Source organism: Balaenoptera physalus, assembly GCF_965194825.1.
Source record: "Balaenoptera physalus genome assembly, chromosome: 1".
NCBI classification, from domain to species: domain Eukaryota; kingdom Metazoa; phylum Chordata; class Mammalia; order Artiodactyla; family Balaenopteridae; genus Balaenoptera; species Balaenoptera physalus.
This window is the reverse complement of record NC_138882.1, coordinates 97572569-97595727: the sequence shown is the minus strand read 5'-3', so window position 1 is coordinate 97595727 and position 23159 is coordinate 97572569. Positions and strand designations below refer to the sequence as shown.

Below are 23159 nucleotides of genomic sequence, written 5' to 3'. Positions count from 1 at the left end.
TTGTTTATATGCCTGGAGGAAAAATGATGAAAATTTGATCTTTGTGAATGGTAATGAAATCAATAATTAAAATGAATTTTATTTTCTTTTACTGCTCAGTTTATGATTAACATCAGAAAGTTCTTATTTTTCCATTTAATTATAACCATTTCCTTTCTTAAAGTATTTTCTACTCTAATTGTTGCTCTTTTCTTACCTGTCTCACTTTATTTTTTCTTTAATAGTATCAAATTAACTCTGTCTTCTGGAGATTATCTGATTGTTGTCCTTGTTTTAGGCTTTCAGGATGAATCTGGAAAAACTCAGCAAGCCAGAACTCCTAACACTATTCAGTATTCTTGAAGGAGAGCTTGAAGCAAGGGACCTTGTTATAGAAGCTTTAAAGGTATGTTTAAAAAAAAAAAGAGAGAGAGAGAGAGTGGTCATCATATGTTTGAAAGCCATATCATTGGTTAACTAGGATATTTCTATAGCCCCAGTTGAAGTTGAGAGGCCTGGGTATATATATCAATACTTGCTATAGCAGCCACCTGTATGGTATGATTTTGGGACATTGATGAAGCCTTTCTGCCTCCAAGTAGTTCCTTTAGTCTCTCTACCTGATGTCTAGACTTTGAACTTCATTCTTTAGCTTAGTAGCGTTAGCTGTTTCTGAATGCCAACCCCTTGAGAACTTGATGAGATTGTTTCCTAAAAAATCTATATACACGCATATACCATAATTCAGGATATAATATCTGATAGATCAAGGACCCCATTAAGACCGTGAACAGATTCCCTAGATCCCAGATTAAGAATCCTTACTTTTTTTTCAGTATTTGATATCTCTTAAAATACACGGGGCTGGGGGGTGGTAGATGGCAACTCTACTTTCCACTCAATTTTGCCGTGAACCCAAAACTACTCTAAAAAAGTCTACGTAAAAAAAAAAATCAAGAGAGCATAACTCCTTTAAAGGGTCTTAAATCTTTTACACCTTGGTAAGGATGTTTCCCAATCTGTCTTGAAATCAGATTTGGAGAGGGGAAGAAAAGAGCTTAAGGCTATCCGTGTGAATAGTAGGAAGATGATACCCCCATAGAAGAGGAGAAATGGCCAAAGAAGATGAGACTTGGGTATGCTGAAGAAAGCATAGTCTCTGCCGAAAACTATGGCTTTTTTGTTTTCCCTTAGAGCTTTGTAATGTGTGATAAATGATTTCCAGTGGTTTCATTTCTCCGGAGTGCATGAGGCAGTTAGTCCCCTTCTGGTATGGGGGTAGAGTCTGACTTATTTTCCTTTTCCCACTTACTTCAGTCTTGTTTTGCATGGTGTCCCTGGGGATCATCTGTTTATGGCTTTGACACGTGTCTAGTCACATGATAAAGTTCATTGCCCGAGTCTTTGCCTGTCATGCCACTAAGCATGACTGTGTGACCTTGGTAAAGTCATTCAGTCTGTCTGAAACAAAGCTTCCTTGGTCTGTATTAAAAAGAAATGATTAATAACTAGTATTTCTGTGTAACATTATAATTTGCATGGCATTACAAATACTCCAACAATGTAGGATTCATTTCTTCTCCCTTTATTTATATTCTCTCAGTACATATCATGTACCCCATATCCAAGCAACAGTCAGTGGTAGCTAATCATTTGAATTGATGTCTCTAGTGTGCCCTCAACAGTGCCTGACTTTTTAATGACTCCCCTGCCAACATATATTACATAAAAATGTTCCCTCTGCTTGGTGACTCATTTCTGCCACATCCACAGGTCTTCCCCTTTTGTCACTATTGGGGATTTCTCATCCTTTCCCTGTACGTCCCTGAAAACTATTCTATTTCTCATAACCCCATCCCACTATTACCAGTAGTCCTAACCTGATTAAACCCAGGGCACTCTCCCATTTATTTTCACATGTTTATCTGATCAATCAAGAGAAAAGAAAAAGAAGGACTGAGGAAAGTTTGAGTTCATTCCTAATCCTCACTCCTAATGCCTGTTGTTTTTCCTACTTCCTTCCCTTCTTCTCATCTGAGACCTCTGGCTCTCCTCTCCACAGGAATTATCAGCTTAGACCTGGAAGAGTTCCACTGCCTAGGCTGAACTAGAAAGTGCATTGTTCATATCCTTTTAGAACTCAGAAAGCATTTTCCCGGAGCAGCATTATTATAAATAGCAGTCAGATTTTAGAAAACTACAATAGCTTGGCAGCATGTGTTAAATAGCCTCACCTGAGGATCTGTCCCTGTTTGCACTGGGACTCCAGGATGAAGTTTCCTGTAAATATCGCAGTTGACTTACACAAAAACTTCTGGGCCTCAACCCTCTCATAATTGGGGTAGGGGTTGGGGAATGGCTGCCTCTAACAGAAAAATTAGAGGATGACCTTATTTTCTCTTTGCTTTTTAGCTTTAGAAATGATACAAACCTGTGGAGCTTTATGTTTGTTTTATTGAGCATATAGATGCTCAATAAATAGTTGTTGAACAGATGAAATGTATGCCATTGTTTTAAAAGATTGCCATAATATTTCAAAATGAATGTTGTGAATTATTAAATTTTACAGCCTGCCCTATGTGTGCTTAAACAGACTGCCTTCTGGTTTTAATGTTAACAGATGCTAAGGTGCTTGTTGCATATGTTTTCCTAAAAAAATTTTTTTCTGCGTGAATCCAATTTTAGTTACTTTAGGCAGCTTCTGACAAGTTGAAAGAGCAGCTTGAGAAGCAAGAGCTATAATTAAGAGAGCATTTTGATATAAGATACCATTCAGAATCAGGCACAAGTGTTGTGTTTAGTCTGTGCGTACAGCCTGTAGGTGGTAAAGTTCTCTTCTGAGGCTTAAACTATAGGCAGTTTAGGTGAAATGAATAGCTTCACCAGAAGTAATACATCTTTAAATAGTCTATTGTTAGATAAAATAAGTAGCAGCTGGGGGTCAAAACTGTTTCAGTCCTTTGAGAAAAGCAACTGCCATACCAGATTCTTAAAGTTAAAATGAAATCTCGTTTTATTTGTGGAGTAGGTTTTTGTTTTGGCTTGGGTTTTTTGTTATTTTTGTTTGTTTTTGGTTCTGTAGTATGTCAAGATTTCACTGCATTCTTTCTATATAGCTCTTGCTTAACAACAAACACTTGCTCTTCTTGGACTAATATGACAGCTCAGTAATTTTCTTCCTTTTAGTATTCTTTCTTAATTCATGCTTAGTTGATTGAAAAGGTTTTGGTCTTTGTCCTAAATAGCTATGATTGGTTTTTCCTTTATGTTTAAGTAAAAAAAAAGCTTATCTTTTTTTCTCCTTACCTTTAAAAGAGATTTTTCTTAGACATAAAATCTATTCTTTAATCTTGCATCTCTGAACAAAACCATATGGTTCACTGTTGCTGTTAAATAAATAGTAGGTCACATTGGCAAGGGTTAGATTTATATAGGGATGTATTATAAAATTTCCTGTAGTTTGTAAGTAAATCCTACCTATAAAGTTATAATTGTAAAAGAGCTTCATTCATTTTCCAAAATTTCTGCAAAGTTTCAGATTGCAACTACACCCTTGTAGAGCCCCCGTAATTCTTTTTCTCCCCAAAATTTTACAGAAGAGTGAGCCTCCTCAGTCTTCTGTTGCAGCCTAGACATGTTTGGCATAGAACCAGAGAAGTCGATAGAAAATAATGTAATATTCAGCCTTTTCTGTGTTTGAAGTCTAATTGTTACAGAGGCCATTTATACTGTATTTGGTCCTAATTGAACTTTATATAAAGTGATTTTCTATTTTAGGAGGGATTACATCAGAGAAAAGCCTTCTTCATGAAAGTCTCTCCCTTTGATCTGACCACTTTATTTTCATGAATGAGAACACTATGGGAATCCCTTCCACAGTGAAAACAGATTACATTGCTCATGAACTGTCCAGGGGAGTTTGGGGTGGAACCACACAGTTCAGCAAGAGAGGCCGAGTTCATTAATTCTAAGAAAATCTAGGGAAAGCTTCCCAGCAGGGTCTGACTACTCTAGAAGAAGATGAGGGAACCTTAATTTTTAAAATTTGGAAAATAGATTTGACTGCCAATAAAAAGTCAGATTAAATAGTTTGAGTCTTCCACATTGGGCATGTTATATCTGCATGTCTGAGATCTGATGCAAACTACACTTAGCTATGACTAAGTAGAATATACCCTGTATTAGTATCATTTTATTTTAAAGCATTCTTTAAATTGCTTCTGCAATAATAAATGGTAAAGTATTACAACTTTCACATAGAATTAGCTTAGAGTCTTGAATTCCTTTCCACTGATGCCTCAGTCATAAAACAGGTATAACTCTTTTAACATCTAGGATATAAATTTGTTGGTTTTGGCCAAAGGCCATTGCAGAATTCCCCAGGCAAGAAAATTTACAGACAAAAATGTTGTAGACAGGACAAAGTTAGAAATATATTTAGAGTATGAGACTGTAATATTTAACTACTGTGAGTTTTTTAAACAGCCAGAATTAAAAATAAAAAATCTAAATATTACATATATGTCTGTGTTAACAATAAATGATTTACGTTTGCCAAAAATATTCTTAAAATAATAATAATTATAAGGATCTTGTGGCAGTGCCAAAAATATAGAACAAACAAAAGTTATGGAAGGTGCTGTGGCTCAAGAAAAACACAAATACAAGTTCACTGTAGGTTGAATCTGACATCTGCTTTTGGTCATGGCCTTGTGCTTATTATGGAAGCAGATTATTATAAAGGCTGGTCTGAGATGAGGAAAGTTAAATTGAATTTAGCAAAAAACATGCATTGTCCTATACTAGTAAGCTTGTTAAGTGTGTTTGCGTTAAAAAAAAATAACAGATCCATGAATATACTTAAATGTACTCAAAGTTGAAGCATTCTTTGTCACCCATAAGCCTGGACCTAACAATTCTTTGACCAAAAATGATCCCATTTTGATAGATGTTTTTAGGAAGAGCTTTTAGGATTGGAGTAGGTAGTTTAAATCTTTAATAAACATCACATGAACATAAGCTTATAACTGAAAGAAGTCCAGTTTCTGCGTGGATAAGAACTGGGATATTAAGAAGCAAGTAGAACTTTATTTAGGGAATTGAATTATGGGGTTTTTAGATTTACATTCATAACCTTTACTGTGAAACATGTTTTTAGAAGGGAGTTAATCAGTGGCCATTTGGGGCCAAGTTTTTATGTGTTTTATATAGTTGGAATTGCTGATATTTTTTATTCCTACTTCTCTGAGTAATGTGCGTACATGAAATCCTAGCTTTTCAAAAAAGAAGCATAAAGATAATTACTAGGCACTCTACAAAACTATCAACTAGAACATTCAGTTAAGTGTAGCTGTTAAGAGCATGAGCGTTCATATCAGACATACTTAGGTTTGAGCTCTGCCATTTAATCGCTGTGTGATCGTAGACCAAGTTACTTACCCTGTTAAGCTATATGGTGGAATGGTACGGTTATCACAATAATTAAATGAGATAGCAAATGCTAATCGACATACTCAGTGCTCATTTACTGTTAGTTGTTATTATTAGAGCATAAGTTTTAAAGTTCATCCATTTAGGAACAAAGGTATATTCCATAAAGCAAGATGTACTGATAATAATGCTGTCCTTCATAAGAAAGATGAGCATTTTAAATTAAATCTTTGTTATCAGAAGGGCTTGCACTGTAGCTTGTTTTTCTTATGGGAATTGATGGTTTTGAGTTGATCCATCCCCACCCTCACAACCAAAAGCATGTATTTTGAGACAGCTGGCAAGGGTTAAGGGTGTACTGTGGGGCATGGAACAGATGTCATACTGCATTCCCTTCTCTCTCTCTTTATAATGAAAACAGGAAATACAGACACTGTGGAAACTTTTTTCAAATTGATTTTTTTTCCATTGATTTCTTTGCTTCTCTATTGCTCGATTTGACATATTTGTTATATTTTGTTTTTTTATTTCACTTTATTGAGGTAAAACTGACATACAATAAGCTGCATATATCTAATGTATACAAATTGATGTTTTGATATACATATCCCGCATGAAACCATTACTACAATCAAGATAGTACACATATCCATCACCCCTCAAATTTTCCTTGTGCCCCTTTGCAACCCCTTTAGCTAACCTTCCCCACACCCCCCCACCCCAAAACCACTAATCCTCTAGAGATTAGTTTACATTTTCTGGAATTTTATATAAGTAGAATCATACAGAACGTAACCTTTTTTGGGGGGGGGGGCTGGTTCTTTGACTCAGCATAATTATCTTGAGATCCATGTTGATGTTGTATTGATAGTTCATTCCTTTTATTACCAAGTAGTGTCCGTTGTATGTATGTACCACAGTTTGTTTTGTCTGTTCATCTGTTAGTGAACATTTACATTGTTTCCAGTTCTGGACTATTGCAAATAAAGCTGCTATGAACATTCATATATAAGGCTTTGTATGGAAATGTGCTTTTATTTCTTTTGGATGAATACCTAGAAATGGATTGGAATATGTTTAACTTTTTAGGAAACTGCCAAACTGTTTTCCAAAGTAGTTTTACCATTTACATCCCCACCAGCATGTATAAGAGTTCCATTTGCTCCACATCTTTACCAACACTTGATATGGCCAGTCGTTTTAATTTTAGCATTCTAACAGGTATGTAATATCTCATTGCAGTTTTAATTTGCATTTCCCTATTGACTAATGATGTTGAGCATCTTTCCATGTGATTATTTGCCATCTGTGTTGTTTTCTTCATAAAATATTTGTTCAGATCTTTTGTCCATTTTTTAAATTGAGCTGTTTTCTCATTACTGAGTTTTGAGCATTCCTTATATATCTGGATTCAAGTACTTTAATACGCCTTGCAAGTATTTTCTCCCGGTCTGTGGCTTGTCATTTCATACTCTTAACTGTATCTTTTGAAGAGCATAAATTTTTCATTTTGATGAAGTCCAATTTATCAATGTTTCTTTTATGGATTTTGCTTTTAGTATCACATAACTAAGATTTAGTGTCATATAAGAAATCTTTGCCTAAACCAAGGTCAGAAAGGTTTTCTCCTATATTTCTGTAATTTTATAGATTTAAGTTTTACACTTGGGTCTGTGATACAACTTCAGTTAATTTTGTTATATGGTACAATATATGAATCAAATAAAATTTTTTTTACATATGGATATTCAGTTGTTCTAGCCCCATTTGTTATAAAGGCTATCCTTCCTCTGTAGATGGCCTTGGCACCTTTGTCACAATCCATTTTCTATATATTTTGGGGTTTATTTCTGGACACCCTGTTCTGTTTCATTGCTCTATTTGTCTACCTTGTTGCCCATACTACATTGTCTTGATTACTGTGACCTTTTATGAAAGTCTTAAAATTAGGTAGTGTTAATCCTCCAACTTGTGTTCTTTTTGAAAGTTGTTTTGGTTATTCATGGTTCTTGGCATTTCCATATAAATTTTAGAATCAGCTTATCAATTTTTCAAAAAAATCCTATTCGAATTTTAATTGGAATTGCATTGACTCTATAGATCAGTTTGGGGAAAATTCACATCTTAACAATATTGTATTTGATGATCCATGAACATGGTTACTTCTCTCCATTTACTTAGATCTCTCAGCAGTGCTTTATAGTTCTGATTGTATAGGTCTTTAACATCTTTTGTCAGATTTATCACTATTTCATATTTTTATGATATTATAAATGGCAGTTTTAAATGTAAATTTCTGATTGTTTATTGCTGTTATACAGACATGAAATTGATTTTGTATATTGATCCTTTATCCTGCATCTTCCTAATCTCACTTATTAGTTCTAATAGCTTTTTTATAAACTTCATTGAATTTTCTACAATCATGTTTGCAAATAAAGACAATTTTACTTATTTCTTTCTCATCTGATTTCCTTTCATTTCTTTTTCTTGCCTTGTTGCATTGGGTAGAACCTCTAGTACAACGTCAAGTAGAAGTAACGTGGATATCTTTGTCTTATTCCCGATCTTAGGGAGGAAACACTCAGTCTTTCATCATTAAATATGCTGGCTGCAGGTTTTCATAGATGTTCTTTATCAGTTTGAGGAAATGTCCTATTCCTAGTTTGCTGAGAGTTTTTATCAGGAATGGATATTAGATTTTGTCATGTGCTTTTTCTGTATCTATTGAGAACTTAATTTTTTTTTTTTAAGATTAAAAGCTCCAAGGTGTATTGTTTCATAGGTGTTATTACTATCTATACCTTCACCCCATTTATTAAGCCATTTCAGGTAACTTCAAGTTCATAAATTTACAGTGAGGTTATAGAGCCCAACCAGGATGGGACAGAATGTGTTCCAAGTTACGGGGGGACTGCAGGGCTCCTCAGTGATAACTCCCGTGGAGCACCTGTGCTCCACTGTTCTTCCTGCACATCTGAATGTGACCTTTTGGATTCTCTGGCTGTGGCTGATTTAGTCTCCTGATTCTAATGCTGTGCTGCTTTGTTGCCTAGAAGGTTGATCCGAGCTTCCAGGCCCCCTCTCTTCTTAGGCCTCAATTATGTACTGTGAGATTCAGGATAGCTGGCCAATCTGAAGGGGAATGCTTGCTTAAAGAAGGAACTGCCATTCCAGCATAAACTGTCCTTAATCCTACAGCAGAAACTGTTTTCATTCTGGGAATGGTGAGTCCTAGAAGATCATGGCCAAGAAGCAGATGTCCTAAGGGGCTTCCTCTGAGAGTTTATCCCCAAGAGGGAGCCATGTGGCCACCTGCTTTTTATCACATTTCTAATAGCTGCTCCATTTCCTCAAGGGCTGTTGTAAAATCATTTACTTTACTGTTACATAAGGTCTATTGTTGCAGGAACTGGGCCCTTTCTTCTTTCATCTTCAGCTTTAGCTTTAAGACCTGTCCTGGGTTGAGACCCTTGCTCTCCAAAATTGCCAAACAGTTGCCCTGAAACTTCTCCAGCAGCTCCACCTTTTAGGTCAGGTCCTTTAGCTCTCCCTGAGTTTCAGTCAACTTTTGGTGCAACTGCTTGTTGATGGCCTCTAAGAGCTTGTTCTTATCCTTGAGCTCTTCCTCTGATTTCAGTTTACTCAATAGTTTGTAGCTCTTCCTGGTGGCAGTGTCTGTAGCTTTAACCTGCCCATTCTCTCGTCTTGGTTTGATGATTTTTGTAACATCGTTATCTGAACCTCTTGAATGAGGTCTGGAAACATCAACTTCTTTGGACTTTACAGGAAATAGGTTCTTAGAAGTGGCTCGAGTTTGTGCATCTGTGGGCAGGCCACTGCTTATAGCACAGAGGAGGGCTGCAGGGTGTACACTGTCTTAACCACTCTGGTCATCATAATGAGGTGGCACTGCTGGGGCCTAGGCGCCTGCTGCTTCTGCCCTCAGGCCTCGTCCGAGAACTTAATTGGTTTTTATGTCCTTGCTGTTTTACTGAAATATTGTCTGAAAAAGAAACTTCATCCCCTTTCTTATTGACCTTCTGTTAGATCAAGTATATTGATGTGGAGTAACTTTTTCAGCTTTGTTCTACGACTTTTTAGAAACTAGAATTCTCTAATTTAACTTTATAATTTTGTGGAGTAGAGTTTAGTAATTAAATTATTTTCCCAGTGGCAAAAGTTAACTGTAACTTAAAAATCATAAACATTTCCAAAAGAGAAACCCGAAAAAAAACCTCTGCTGCTTTAATGAACTGCTCTCCTTTAAAGCAAGTTTTATCCTTTGACTTTAATAGTTTTGATAGTTTATTGGCTTCTTATGATAAATAATTTTTCCAAAGAAGAAAAACAATATGTACATTTTTTTCACCTTCTGACAGAATATTATTACGTCTTTCCTAGGAGTAACAAAAGCAGTTTATCTATTTGAAACAAGCTTAACTATTATCTTTTTAAGTTAAATCATTTAAATTGTATTTTAGTATATCATATCAATAGTCAGGAAATAGACATCAAAATGTACTATTCCTTTATTATTTCCCAGAAAACATTATTTTTCTCAGTGTTAATTTGGACCACAGGAAGAAAATTTATTTTAAAGGAGGCTCCATTTATTACTGACATCCCCTATATCTGAATGCAGCTCCAGAGCCAGTTATTGAAGAATAGGTAGAAATACTGTTATTTCTGTTTCGTGCTTTTGAATTAAAAAATTCAACATTGGTTTCTTTTATTGAATTTATTAATCTCAGGACACCTATTTATTGAGGAGAGTTGCTACAGTCTATATGGTGTTATGTGAAAGTATATTTAGAAAAAAACATTTTCTGTAAGTTACTTCAGATTACCCACCAAACATCCCATGATAACATAGTTATATTGATCTAGCTCCAATAAATTCTCTATAAAAAGTAAAACTCTTGGTTAATGGCTGTATGAATTGAGTGGTACATCCACATGGTGGACTATTACGTGGCTATTTTAAAATATGATGCAGGGCTTCCCTGGTGGTGCAGTGGTTAAAAATCCTCCTGCCAATGCAGGGGACATGGGTTTGAGCCCTAGTCTGGGAAGATTCCACGTGCCGCGAGCAACTAAGCCTGTGCACCACAACTACTGAGCCTGCGCTGAAGAGCCCGCGAGCCACAACTACTGAGCCCATGTGCTGCAACTGCTGAAGCCTGCACGCCTGGAGCCTGTGCTCCACAACAAGAGAAGCCACAGCAATGAGAAGCCCGTGCATCGCAACAAAGAGTAGCCCCTGCTCGCCGCAACCAGAGAAAAGCCAACATGCAGCAACGAAGACCCGATGCAGCCAAAAATAAATAAATAAATCTATTTTAAAAATATATATATGATGCATATGAGGAACTTCTAATGACATGTAGTGTTCCTACAGTGTAATGCTAAATTTATGAAGCAGATCATAACATTAAATATATCCTTTAGAATCGAATAGAATAAAATACCTAGGAAATAAACCTACCTAAGGAGACAGAAGACCTGTATTCTGAAAACTATAAGACACTGATGAAAGAAATTGAAGACCGCACAAACAGATGGAAAGACATATCGTGTTCTTGGATTGGAAGAATCTGTCTTGTTAAAATGACCACACTACCCAAGGCAATCTACAGATTCAATACAATCACTATCAAATTACCAATGGCATTTTTCACAGAACTGAAACAAAATTTTTTTTAATTTTTATGGAAACACAAAAGACCCCAAATAGCCAAAACAGTCTTGAGAAAGAAGAACAGGCCTGGAGGAATCACGCTTCCTGACTTCAGACTATATGATAAAGCTACAGCAGTCAAAACAGTGTGGTACTGGCCCAAAAACAGACACATAGATCAGTGGAACGGGATAGAAAGCCCAGAAATAAACCCATGCACTCTTGGTCAGTTACTCTACAACAAAGGAGGCAAGAATATACAGTGGAGAAAAGACAGTCTCTTCAATAAGTGGTGCTGGAAAAACTGGACAGCTACATGTAAAAGAATGAAATTAGAACATCCTCTATCACCGTACACAAAAATAAGCTCAGAATTAAAGACCTAAATGTTTTTAGGTCATTGATTAAAGTCCTAAATGTAAGAGCGATACTCTAAAACTATTAGAGGAAAACATAGGCAGAACACTCTTTGACATAAATTGCAGCAATATTTTTTTGGATAGGTCTCCTAGAGTAATGGAAACAAAAGCAAAAATAAACAAGTGTGACCTAGTTTAACTTAAAAGCTTTTGCACAGCAAAGGAAACCATAAACAAAATGAAAAGACAGTCTACGGAATGGGAGAAAATATTTGCAAACAATGCAACCAACAAGGGCTTAATCTCCAAAATATACAAACAGCTTATACAGTTCAATATGAAAAAAACAACCCAATCAAAAAATCGGCAGAAGACCTAAATAGACATTTCTCCAAAGAAGACATGCAGATGACCAATAGCCATCTGAAAAGATGCTCGACATTGCTAATTATTAGAGAAATGCAAATCAAAACTGCAATGAAGTACCGCCCCACACTGGTCAGAATGGCCATCATGAAGAAGTCTACAAATTATAAATGCTGGAAAAGGTGTGCATAAAAGGGAACCCTCCTACACTGTTGGTGGGAATGTAAATCTGTGCAGCCACTGTGGAGAACCATATAGAGGTTTCTCAAAAAAACTAAAAATTGAGTTACCATATGATCCAGCAATCCCAGTCCTGGGCATATATCCAGACAAAATTATAATTCAAAATGGTACATGAGGAATTTCTGTTGTGGCGCAGTGGTTAAGAATCCGCCTGCCAATGCAGGGGACATGGGTTCGATCCCTGGTCTGGGAAGATCCCACATGCTGTGGAACAACTAAGTCCATGCGCCACGACTACTGAGCCTGCGCTCTAGAGCCCGTGAGCCACAACTACTGAGCCCACGCTACTGAGCCCATGTGCCACAACTACTGAAGCCCATGCACCTAGAGCCCTTGCTCCGCAACAAGAGAAGCCACTGCAATGTAAAGCCTACACACCACAACGAAAAGTAGCCCCCACTCGCCACAACTAGAGAAAGCCCGTGCACAGCAACAAAGACCCAACGAACCCAAAAAAAACAGGTACGTGCACCCCTATGTTCACAGCAGCACTATTCACAATAGCCAAGACATGGAAACAACCCAAATGTCTATCAGCAGATGAATGGATAAAGAAGATGGGAGATATATATATATATAGATACATATATATATATAGATATATAGATATATATATATCTCCACTAGATATATACTCAGCCATGAAAAAGAACGAAATAATGCCATTTGCAACAACATGGATGGACCTAGAGATTGTCATACTAAGTGAAGTAAGTCAGACAGAGAAAGACAAATATATGCTATCACTAATATGTGGAATCTAAAAAATGATACAGATGAACTTATTTACAAAACAGAAATAGACTTGCAGACATAGGAAACAAATTTATGGTTAGCAAAGTAGAAAGAAGAAGGGAGGAAAAACTTGAGAATTTGGGATAAACATATACACACTATTATATATAAAATAGATAAAAAAACAAGGACCTACTGTATAGCACAGGAAAGTATATTCAGTATCTTGTAATAACCTATAATGGAAAAGAATCTGAAAAAGTATATATATATACTGAATTACTTTGCTGTACACCTGAAACATTGTAAATCAACTATACTTCAGTAATCAATCAATCATTGTCAGAAAAATTTTTTTAAAATAAAATAAATATATATATCCTTTAATCTCAATTATAAAGAATACCATATACATTGATTACTGTATATATAATTATATAACATTTGTGTGTGTGTGTGTATATATATATATATATATATATATATATATATATATATATATATATATATATATATAAATGACTCAAGCAAATAGATTGACATTTGTAGTTTGTGGTTGTCCCTTGTGGAATCATATTACATTTTAATTTTTTTCATTAAAACTTCTGTATTATATATATGTAATTTAAAATCAGAAACATTTGTTTTTAAATAGCAGTAAGCTTGTACAACAACTTCCTGTTCAAATATCTGTTTAGTAAAACTCACTCTAAGAAGGTAACTTAACCATATATTATTTGCTTTGTTAGGAAAAGATATTAGAGCTATATAGAACCATAGTTGAATTCTTCCTTTTTTGTTGTTCCTGATATTGTTAATATTATACTTTTCCAACCCAGTCTAAATAACTGAATTGTCTCTGTCTGAAAAACCTAAGTTACCAAGTTATCCAATAAAAAGGTCACAGAGTTTAGGGGGAGGAAAAAGAAGGCTGCGATAAAGATATCATACCAGAGTCTAAAGAGCTGTCTTTCAAACTTTTTTTTTTAACATCTTTATTGGACTCTTTCATTTTTTTTTTAACATCTTTATTGGAGTATAATTCCTTTACAATGGTATGTTAGTTTCTGCTTTATAACAAAGTGAATCAGCTATACATATATATATACCCCCATGTCTACTCTCTCTTGCATCTCCCTCCCACCCTCCCTAACCCACCCCTCTAGGTGGTCACAAAGCACAGAGCTGATCTCCCTGTGCTATGCAGCTGCTTCCCAGTAGCTGTCTGTTTTACACTTGGTAGTATATATAAGTCCATGGCAATCTCTCAGTTCGTCCCAGCTTACCCTTCCCCCTCCCCGTGTCCTCAAGTCCATTGTCTACATCTGCATCTTTATTCCTGTCCTGCTCCTAGGTTCTTCAGAAACTTTTTTTTTTTTTTTAAGATTCCATATATATGTTGTAGCATATGGTATTTGTTTTTCTCTCTCTGACTTACTTCAGTCTGTATGACAGTCTCTAGATCCATCCACCTCACTACAAATAACTCAATTTCGTTTCTTTTTATGGCTGAGTAATATTCCATTGTATATATGTGCCACATCTTCTCTATCCATTCATCTTTCGATGGACACTTAGGTTGCTTCCATGTCCTGGCTATTGTAAATAGAGCTGCAGTGAACACTGTGGTACATCACTCTTTTCGAATTATGGTTTTCTCAGGGTATATGCCCAGTAGAGGGATTGCTGGGTCGTATGGTAGTTCTATTTTTAGTTTTCTAAGGAACCTCCATACTGTTCTCCATAGTGGCTGTATCAATTTACATTCCCACCAACAGTACACCTTTTCTCCACACCCTCTCCAGCATTTCTTGTTTGTAGATTTTTGGATGATAGCCATTCTGACTGGTGTGAGGTGATACCTCATTGTACTTTTGATTTGCATTTCTCTAATGATTAGTGATGTTGAGCATCCTTTCATGTGTTTGTTGGCAATCTGTATATCTTCTTTGGAGAAATATCTGTTTAGGTCTTCTGCCCATTTTTGGATTAGATTGTTTTTTTGACATGGAGCTGCATGAACTGCCTGTAAATTTTGGAGATTAATCCTTTGTCAGTTGCTTCATTTGCAAATGTTTTCTCCCATTCTGAAGGTTGTCTTTTCATCTTGGCTATGGTTTCCTTTGCTGTGCAAAAGCTTTTACGTTTCATTAGGTCCCATTTGTTTATTTTTGTTTTTATTTCCATTTCTCTAGGAGGTGGGTCAAAAAGGATCTTGCTGTGATTTATGTCACAGAGTGTTCTGCCTGTGTTTTCCTCTAAGAGTTTTATAGTGTCTGGCCTTACACCTAGGTCTTTAATCCATTTTGAGCTTATTTTTGTGTGTGGTGTTAGGGAGTGTTCTAATTTCATTCTTTTACATGTAGCTGTCCAGTTTTCCCAGCACCACTTATTGAAGAGACTGTCTTTTCTCCACTGTGTATTCTTGCCTCCTTTATCAAAGATAAGGTGACCATATGTGCGTGGGTTTACCTCTGGGCTTTCTATCCTGTTCCATTGATCTATATTTCTGTTTTTGTGCCAGTACCATACTGTCTTGATTACTGTAGCTTTGTAGTATAGTCTGAAGTCAAGGAGCCAGATTCCTCCAGCTCCGTTTTTCTTTCTCAAGATTGCTTTGGCTATTTGGGGTCTTTTGTGTTTCCATACAAACTGTGAAATTTTTTGTTCTAGTTTTGTGAAAAATGCCTAGGGATTGCACTGAATCTGTAGACTGCTTTGGGTGGTATAGTCATTATCACAATGTTGATTCTTCCAATCCAAGAACATGGTACATGTCTCCATCTGTTTGTATCATCTTTACTTTCTTTCATCAGTGTCTTATAGTTTTCTGCATACAGGTCTTTTGTCTCCTTAGGTAAGTTTATTCCTAGGTATTTGATTCTTTTTGTTGCAGTGGTAAATGGGAGTGTTTCCTTAATTTCTCTTTCAGATTTTTCATCATTAGTGTATAGGAATGCAAGAGATTTCTCTTTGTATAGTATCATGTCATCTGCAAACAGTGACAGCTTTACTTCGTCTTTTCCGATTTGGATGCCTTTTATTTCTTTTTCTTCTCTGATTGCTGAGGCTAAAACTTCCAAAACTACGTTGAATAATAGTGATGAGAGTGGACACCCTTATCTTATTCCTGATCTTAGAGGAAATGGTTTCAGTTTTTCACCATTGAGAACAATGTTGGCTGTGGGTTTGTCATATATGGCCTTTATTATGTTGAGGTAACTTCCCTCTATGCCTATTTACTGGAGGGTTTTTATCATAAATGGGTGTTGAATTTTGTCAGAAGCTTTTTCTGCATCTATTGAGATGATCATATGGTTTTTCTCCTTCAATTTGTTAATATGGTGTATCACATTGATTGATTTGCATATATTAAAGAATCCTTGCATTCCTGGGATAAACCACACTTGATCAGGGTGTATGATTCTTTTAATGTGCTGCTGGATTCTGTTTGCTAGTATTTTGTTGAGGATTTTTGCATCTGTGTTCATCAGTGATACTGGCCTGTAGTTTTCTTTCTTTGTGACATCTTTGTCTGGTTTTGGTGTCAGGGTGATGGTGGCCTTGTAGAATGAGTGCGGGAATGTTCCTCCCTCTGCTATATTTTGGAAGAGTTTGAGGAGGATAGGTGTTAGCTCTTCTCTAAATCTTTGATAGAATTTGCCTGTGAAGCCATCTGGTCCTGGGCTTTTGTTTTTTGGAAGATTTTTAATCACAGTCTCAATTTCAGTGCTTGTGATTGGTCTGTTTATATTTTCTATTTCTTCCTGGTTCAGTCTTGGAAGGTTGTGGTTTTCTAAGAATTTGTCCATTTCTTCCAGGTTGTCCATTTTATTGGCATGTAGTTGCTTGTAGTAATCTCTCATGATCCCTTGCATTTCTGCAGTGTCAGTTGTTACTTCTCCTTTTTCATTTCTAATTCTGTTGATTTGAGTCTTCTTCCTTTTTTTCTTGATAAGTCTGGCTAATGGTTTATCAATTTTGTTTATCTTTTCAAAGAACCAACTTTTAGCTTTACTGATCTTTGCTATCGTTTCCTTCATTTCTTTTTCATTTATTACTGATCTGATTTTTATGATTTCTTTCCTTCTGCTAACTTTGGGGTTTTTTTGGTCTTCTTTTTCTAATTGCTTTAGGTGTAAGGTTAGGTTGTTGATTTGAGATGTTTCTTGTTTCTTGAGGTAGGATTGTATTACTATAAACTTCTGTCTTAGAACTGCTTTTACTGTATCCCATAGGTTTTGGGTAGTCGTGTTTTTATTGTCATTTGTTTCTAGGTATTTTTTGATTTCCTCTTTGATTTCTTCAGTGATCTCTTGGTTATTAAGTAGTGTATTGTTTAGCCTCCATGTGTTTGTATTTTTTACAGGTTTTTTCCTGTTATTGATATCTAGTCTCACAGTGTAGTGGTCGGAAAAGATACTTGATACGATTTCAATTTTCTTAAATTTACGAAGGCTTGATTTGTGACCCAAGATATGATCTATCCTGGAGAATGTTCCATGAGCACCTGAGAAGAAAGTGTATTCTGTTGGTTTGGGATGGAATGTCCTATAAATATCAGTTAAGTCCATCTTGTTTAATGTATCATTTAAAGCTTGTGTTTCCTTATTTATTTTCATTTTGGATGAGCTGTCCATTGGTGAAAGTGGGGTGTTCAAGTCCCCCACTATGATTGTGTTACTGTCTATTTCCCCTTTTATGGCTGTTAGCATTTGCCTTATGTATTGAGGTGCTCCTATGTTGGGTGCATAAATATTTACAATTGTTATATCTTCTTCTTGGATTGATCCCTTGATCATTATGTAGTGTCCTTCTTTTTCTCTGGTATTAGTCTTTATTTTAAAGTCTATTTTGTCTGATATGAGAATTGCTACTCCAGCTTTCTTTTGATTTCTGTTGCATGGAATATGTTTTTCCTTCCCTCACTTTCCGTCTGTATGTGTCCCTAGGTCTGAAATGGGTCTCTTGTAGACAGCATATATACAGGTCTTGTTTTTGTGTCCATTCAGCCAGTCTGTGTCTTCTGGTTGGAGCATTTAATCCATTTACATTTAAGGTAATTATCGATATGTATGTTCCTATTCCCATTTTCTTAATTGTTTTGGGTTTGTTATTGTAGGTCTTTTCCTTGTGTTTCCTGCCTAGAGAAGTTCCTTTAGCATTTGTTGTAAAGCTGGTTTGGTGGGGCTGAATTCTCTTAGCTTTTGCTTGTCAGTAAAGGTTTTAATTTCTCCTTCAAATCTAAATGAGATCCTTGTGGGTAGAGTAATCTTGGTTATAGGTTTTTTCCCTTTCATCCCTTTAAATATGTCCTGCCACTCCCTTCTGGCTTGCAGAGTTTCTGCTGAAAGATCAGCTGTTAACCTTATGGGGATTCCCTTGTATGTTATTTGTTGCTTTTCCCTTGCCTCTTTTAATATTTTTTCTGTGTATTTAATTTTTGGTAGTTTGATTAATATATGTTTTGGCGTGTTTCTCCTTGGATTTATCCTGTATGTTACTCTCTGCACTTCCTGGACTTGATTGACTATTTCCTTTCCCATATTAGGGAAGTTTTCAACTATAATTTCTTCAAATATTTTCTCAGTCCCTTTCTTTTTCTCTTCTCCTTCTGGGACCCCTATAATTCGAATGTTGGTGCATTTAATGTTGTTCCAGAGGTCTCTGAGACTGTCCTCAATTCTTATCATTATTTTTTCTTTATTCTGCTCTGCAGTAGTTATTTCCACTATTTTATCTTCCAGGTCACTTATTCGTTCTTCTGCCTCAGTTATTCTGCTATTGATTCCTCCTAGAGAATTTTTAATTTCATTTATTGTGTTGTTCATCATTGATGGTTTGCTCTTTAGTTCTTCTAGGTCCTTGTTAAATGTTTCATGTATTTTCCCCATTCTGTTTCCTGGATTTTGGATCATCTTTACTATCATTACTCTGAATTCTTTTTCATGTAGGCTGCCTCTTTCCTCTTCATTTTTTTGGTCTGGTGGGTTTTTACCTTGCTACTTCAGCTGCTGTGTGTTTCTCTGTCTTCTCATTTTGCCTAACTTACTGTGTTTGTGGTCTCCTTTTCACAGGCTGCAAGTTCATAGTTCCCGTTGTATTTGGTGTCTGCCCCCAGTGGGTAAGGCTGGTTCAGTGGGTTGTGTAGGCTTCCTGGTGGAGGGGACTAGTGCCTGTGTTCTGGTGGATGAGGCTGGATCTTGTCTTCCTGGTGTGCATGACCACGTCCAGTGGTGTGTTTTGGGGTGTCTGTGACCTTATTATGATTTTAAGCAGCCTCTCTGCTAATGGGTGGTGTTGTGTTTCTGTCTTGCTAGTTGTTTGGCATAGGGTGTCCAGCACTGGAGCTTGCTTGTTGTTGAGTGGAGCTGGGTCTTAGCATTGAGATGGAGATCTCTGGGAGAGCTTTCTCCATTTGATATTATGTGGAGCCGGGAGGTCTCTGGTGGATCAATGTCCTGAACTCAGCTCTCCCACCTCAGAGGCACAGGCCTGACACCCGGCCAGAGCACCAAGACTCTGTCAGCCCCACAGTAATTATTCTTTCCAGTGGTGGACCAACAGTGGGGCAGGGAGAGTGGTTTGTCCAAGCTAAAATCCAGCTGGAGGAGGTCATGGAGAGGACATAATGGCTCGTTGAACGGAGAGGCGGACCCAGGCAATTCCGCAACTCGACTGTCAGGTTAGTGGGGGTGCCTTCCCCACATCCTCCAAATGTTTTATTAAATACATTTCACCATTTTGCCACAATCCAGGACACACAAACACACCCACATACATATATTAGCTAAAACAAAAATTTCACTAAAATGTACACTGTATGTTTTATTATACTATGTATGATATTTACACTATACCATGTTATACTACACTATTTTCTTTTGTATTTTATTTTTTTTAAATGCTGACTGTGACCCCCACTAACCTAGTTTCATGATCCACATCTAGAAATTTTTGCTATAGATGTACTTAGACATGTACAATAAAGTGTAAGTGTAAGGATATTTATTGCAGCATTGTCATAGCAAAATGCCAAAAACAACTTACGTATTATGGTTCTGGTCAGTAAATTATGATATATTGTACAGTAGAATAGTATGCAACCTTTAAAGAGAAGATCTTTATGAGAGCTAGATCTTTATGTATAACATTCTCCAACGTATAGTAAGTTAAAAAATAAGGCACAGAACAGTGTGCACAGTAAAAGAAAAAAGAAACAGTATTAAGTTTTAACTGGTGAAGCCAGAAATACATTTCACAAAGCCTCTTCCTTCCTGCCCCTTGACTTGGTTCCCTTGAGAATGGTAGGAGCTCCCAAAATGGTCTGCCCTGGGAAGGGAATGAAATTAGTGAAAGGAAAGTACCAGATTTGGTGGTAGGGTACTCTGGCACAAAAGAGCCAAAAGAAGCAGGAAAGGCTGGTCATATGTATGGGATGTTTATAAATTGGGTATCTGTAAAAAAGAAGCCTACATTCTTAAGTAATTAAGTATCTTTGTTGCATTCAGAAAAACATTGGGCCTCATATAATAATGAACTCAGTAATTGATCAGCTATTTGCTATTCTCTAAGATAATAGTAAATGAAAAAATAAGACATAGCTTTTTATCACATGTCATCATGTACATTATGAATTGTGGCATTTAGGGGGTTTAAGAATAAAGGTGCCAGAAAAATAAGCACATTTATCATTTAACTGGCATCTTCCTGTGGGCTATTTTTCTTATGTCTTTGAGGAAAGAAAGGGGGAATTCAGATTGTAAAATGCTACCTATTTAGAGAATATACAGTTCTCTAGCAGTTGGGGAAAGCTTCAGAAAAGAGTACTGCAGTGGGGAATTTCATTGCATTTTTCAGCCTGAAACTAAAACAAATAAAAAAGGGAAACAGCTTATTCCTGTTATTTTGACTTCCTCTTATTGTGTCTTCCTTGCATGTGTTAGCCTTGTGATTTGGGATTAATCAGAGGTTATTTCTAGTTGCCCCCATAAAGAGAAAAGAAACAAAGACAAAGAGGTTGCTTCTAAAGTTAAAGCCTGTGGTCCATCATTTAGTATTTCAGTTCAGCCAGTTGTAGGAGTAACTTGAAAGAATAGGAGGAAACCATCTTGTGTGTTCATTGAAAATCTTTATGGAAGAGGAGCATTTATAGAATCAAGCTGAGAATTTTATTATATAGGAAATTATTTCCTTAGAAAAGCACAGCAGTAAATCTGTTCCACCAAACTATTCTTGTATCTGCACAAGGATGCTCATTTCAGTATTGTTTAATATAGTATTTGAAAACTATAAACAGCCTAAAATATCCATCAGTAAAGTATAGGTGTGTAACTGGTACATCCTTATTATGGAATATTATGCAATTGCTTTTTTTTTAAAGAGGAAAAAAAGCTATGTACTTACTGACTTAGAAAGTTCTCTAAGACACAGTAAGTGAAAACAAGTTGCAGAACAGTTTTACAGAAAATAATATCTCTGTAATTACACACACACACACACACACACACACACACACACCCCTACACACATATCTGTGCTTGGAAAAGGTCTAGAAGGATGCCCATCATACTAAGAACCTTTGGAAAAGAAAGAGAGATTGGGTTATGTTTAGGAAGGACTTCAGCTTTATCTATGGAATTAAAATTTTATGAGAAAATAGTCATTCACTAATGATGAAATTAAAATAAAAATTATATTTGTAAGAAATATAGTGTGAGCAATGGGATGGCAAGGAGTTAAGAACAACATTTACTTTTTAACGATCTTCTAGATAGATTATACTTCTCACAGAAGTCTGTGTTAATTCTAATATATAGTTAAGGGAGTAGAGACAAGTATAGCATGCCTAGGGAAAGCATGAGCTTGCTACCTCTATATCCCTGATTTTCTCCCCAAAACAGCAGACTAAATTTCTGACTAATTTTCAAATTCTGCCTTTGTGCAGGATACCTAAAAGTTATTCTTCCAGAGTAGATTCTTTCACAGGTCATGGACTCAAATTAAGTAAAGCTGACAACATATGTATGAGAAGCCACATGATTAAAATTTTAGGAAATTTTAATATCATAGCAAGAGACCTACAGCCCTTCAAAGTATTTTTCTTGTCTTCAGTTTCATGTATGTAGTTCATAATATTTCATCATTTAACAACAAGGGGCTTCCGTGGTGGCACAGTGGTTAAGAATCCGCCTGCCCATGCAGGGGACTGGGGTTCGAGCCCTGGTCCGGGAAGATCCCACATGCTGTGGAGCAGCTAAGTCCATGCCCCACAACTACTGAGCCTACGCTCTAGAGCTTGCGAGCCAAAACTGCTGAGCCCATGCACCACAACTACTGAACCCCACGTGCCTAGAGCCCGTGCTCCACAACAAGAGAAGCCACCGCAGTGAGAAGCCCACGCACCGCAACGAAGAGTAGCCCCTGCTTGACGCAACTAGAGAAAGCCCACACGCAGCAACAAAGACCCAACGCAGCCAAAAATAAATAAATTTATTAAAAAAAACAACAACAACAACAAAAAGTATTTTCTGCCTCAAAAATCAACTTCACCCAATGAGTGCTAAAATATGCATAAGTTCCAAAAAAATTTTTTAATTTAATTCAATACCTAACATGTTGTCTGTTCAACAAAAGACTGAATTCATTGGTAGAAATGAGTAAGAGATAGTGTTATTATTTAATTCAGAAGTTTCTTCTTACTGATTTGAAACTTCATGTATAGAACTTCTCATATAAGCATACCTAGTAAATTTTTGTACAGTTGAATCATACTTAACGTGATTTCTCTTTTTCTTTGCACTAGATTAGTAATAATTTGTCTATTGTGCTGATACGCTTCACAGATTATATATTTTCATCTCTCTTTATATTTCATATTTCTTTTTTTCAGTAAATATAAGCTTCATGAGGGGCAGGTACTTTGTTTATCTTGCTGCATTGCATCCCAGATATCTAGAACCTGGTAAGCTCTTCAGAAATATTTGTCATCCGAGAGAGTAAGTTAAGGCCCTTTAAGTTTAACTTGAATGTATTCAAGCCTCAAAAAATAGGTTGCCATTATACCGTGAGAAAACCATAATTCAAAGAGACATGTACCACAGTGTTCATTGCAGCACTGTTTACAATAGCCAGGACATGGAAGCAACCTAAGTGTCCATCGAAAGATGAATGGATAAAGAAGATGTGGCACATATTTACAATGGAATATTACTCAGCCATAAAAAGAAATGAAATTGAGTTATTTGTAGTGAGGTGGATGGACCTAGAGTCTGTCATACAGAGTGAAGTAAGTCAGAAAGAGAAAAACACCGAGCGCCGAGAAATAAAAATAACTCCTCGCAGTCTTAGATCGCCGGGCCTCCGGG

General features: G+C 36.3%; 1 protein-coding gene and 1 pseudogene across 4 annotated transcripts in view; one reads left to right on the top strand and one right to left on the bottom strand.

Moving 5' to 3' along the window:
* The window catches only part of CTTNBP2NL (CTTNBP2 N-terminal like), a 69112-nt gene that overhangs the window by 14822 nt on the left and 31131 nt on the right, over positions 1–23159 (top strand). For all 3 annotated transcript variants that reach the window (XM_082458716.1, XM_082458717.1, XM_082458718.1), the window contains one exon: positions 278–385. In XM_082458716.1, coding sequence (XP_082314842.1) covers positions 278–385 — 108 coding nt within the window. The remainder of the gene's footprint in view (positions 1–277; positions 386–23159) is intronic.
* LOC309660003 (small kinetochore-associated protein pseudogene) lies at positions 3757–23096 on the bottom strand (annotated as a pseudogene). Its single transcript, XR_014268640.1, has 2 exons — positions 22194–23096; positions 3757–12305 (listed from the first exon to the last, which is right to left on the bottom strand). The product of XR_014268640.1 is annotated as a small kinetochore-associated protein pseudogene (transcript).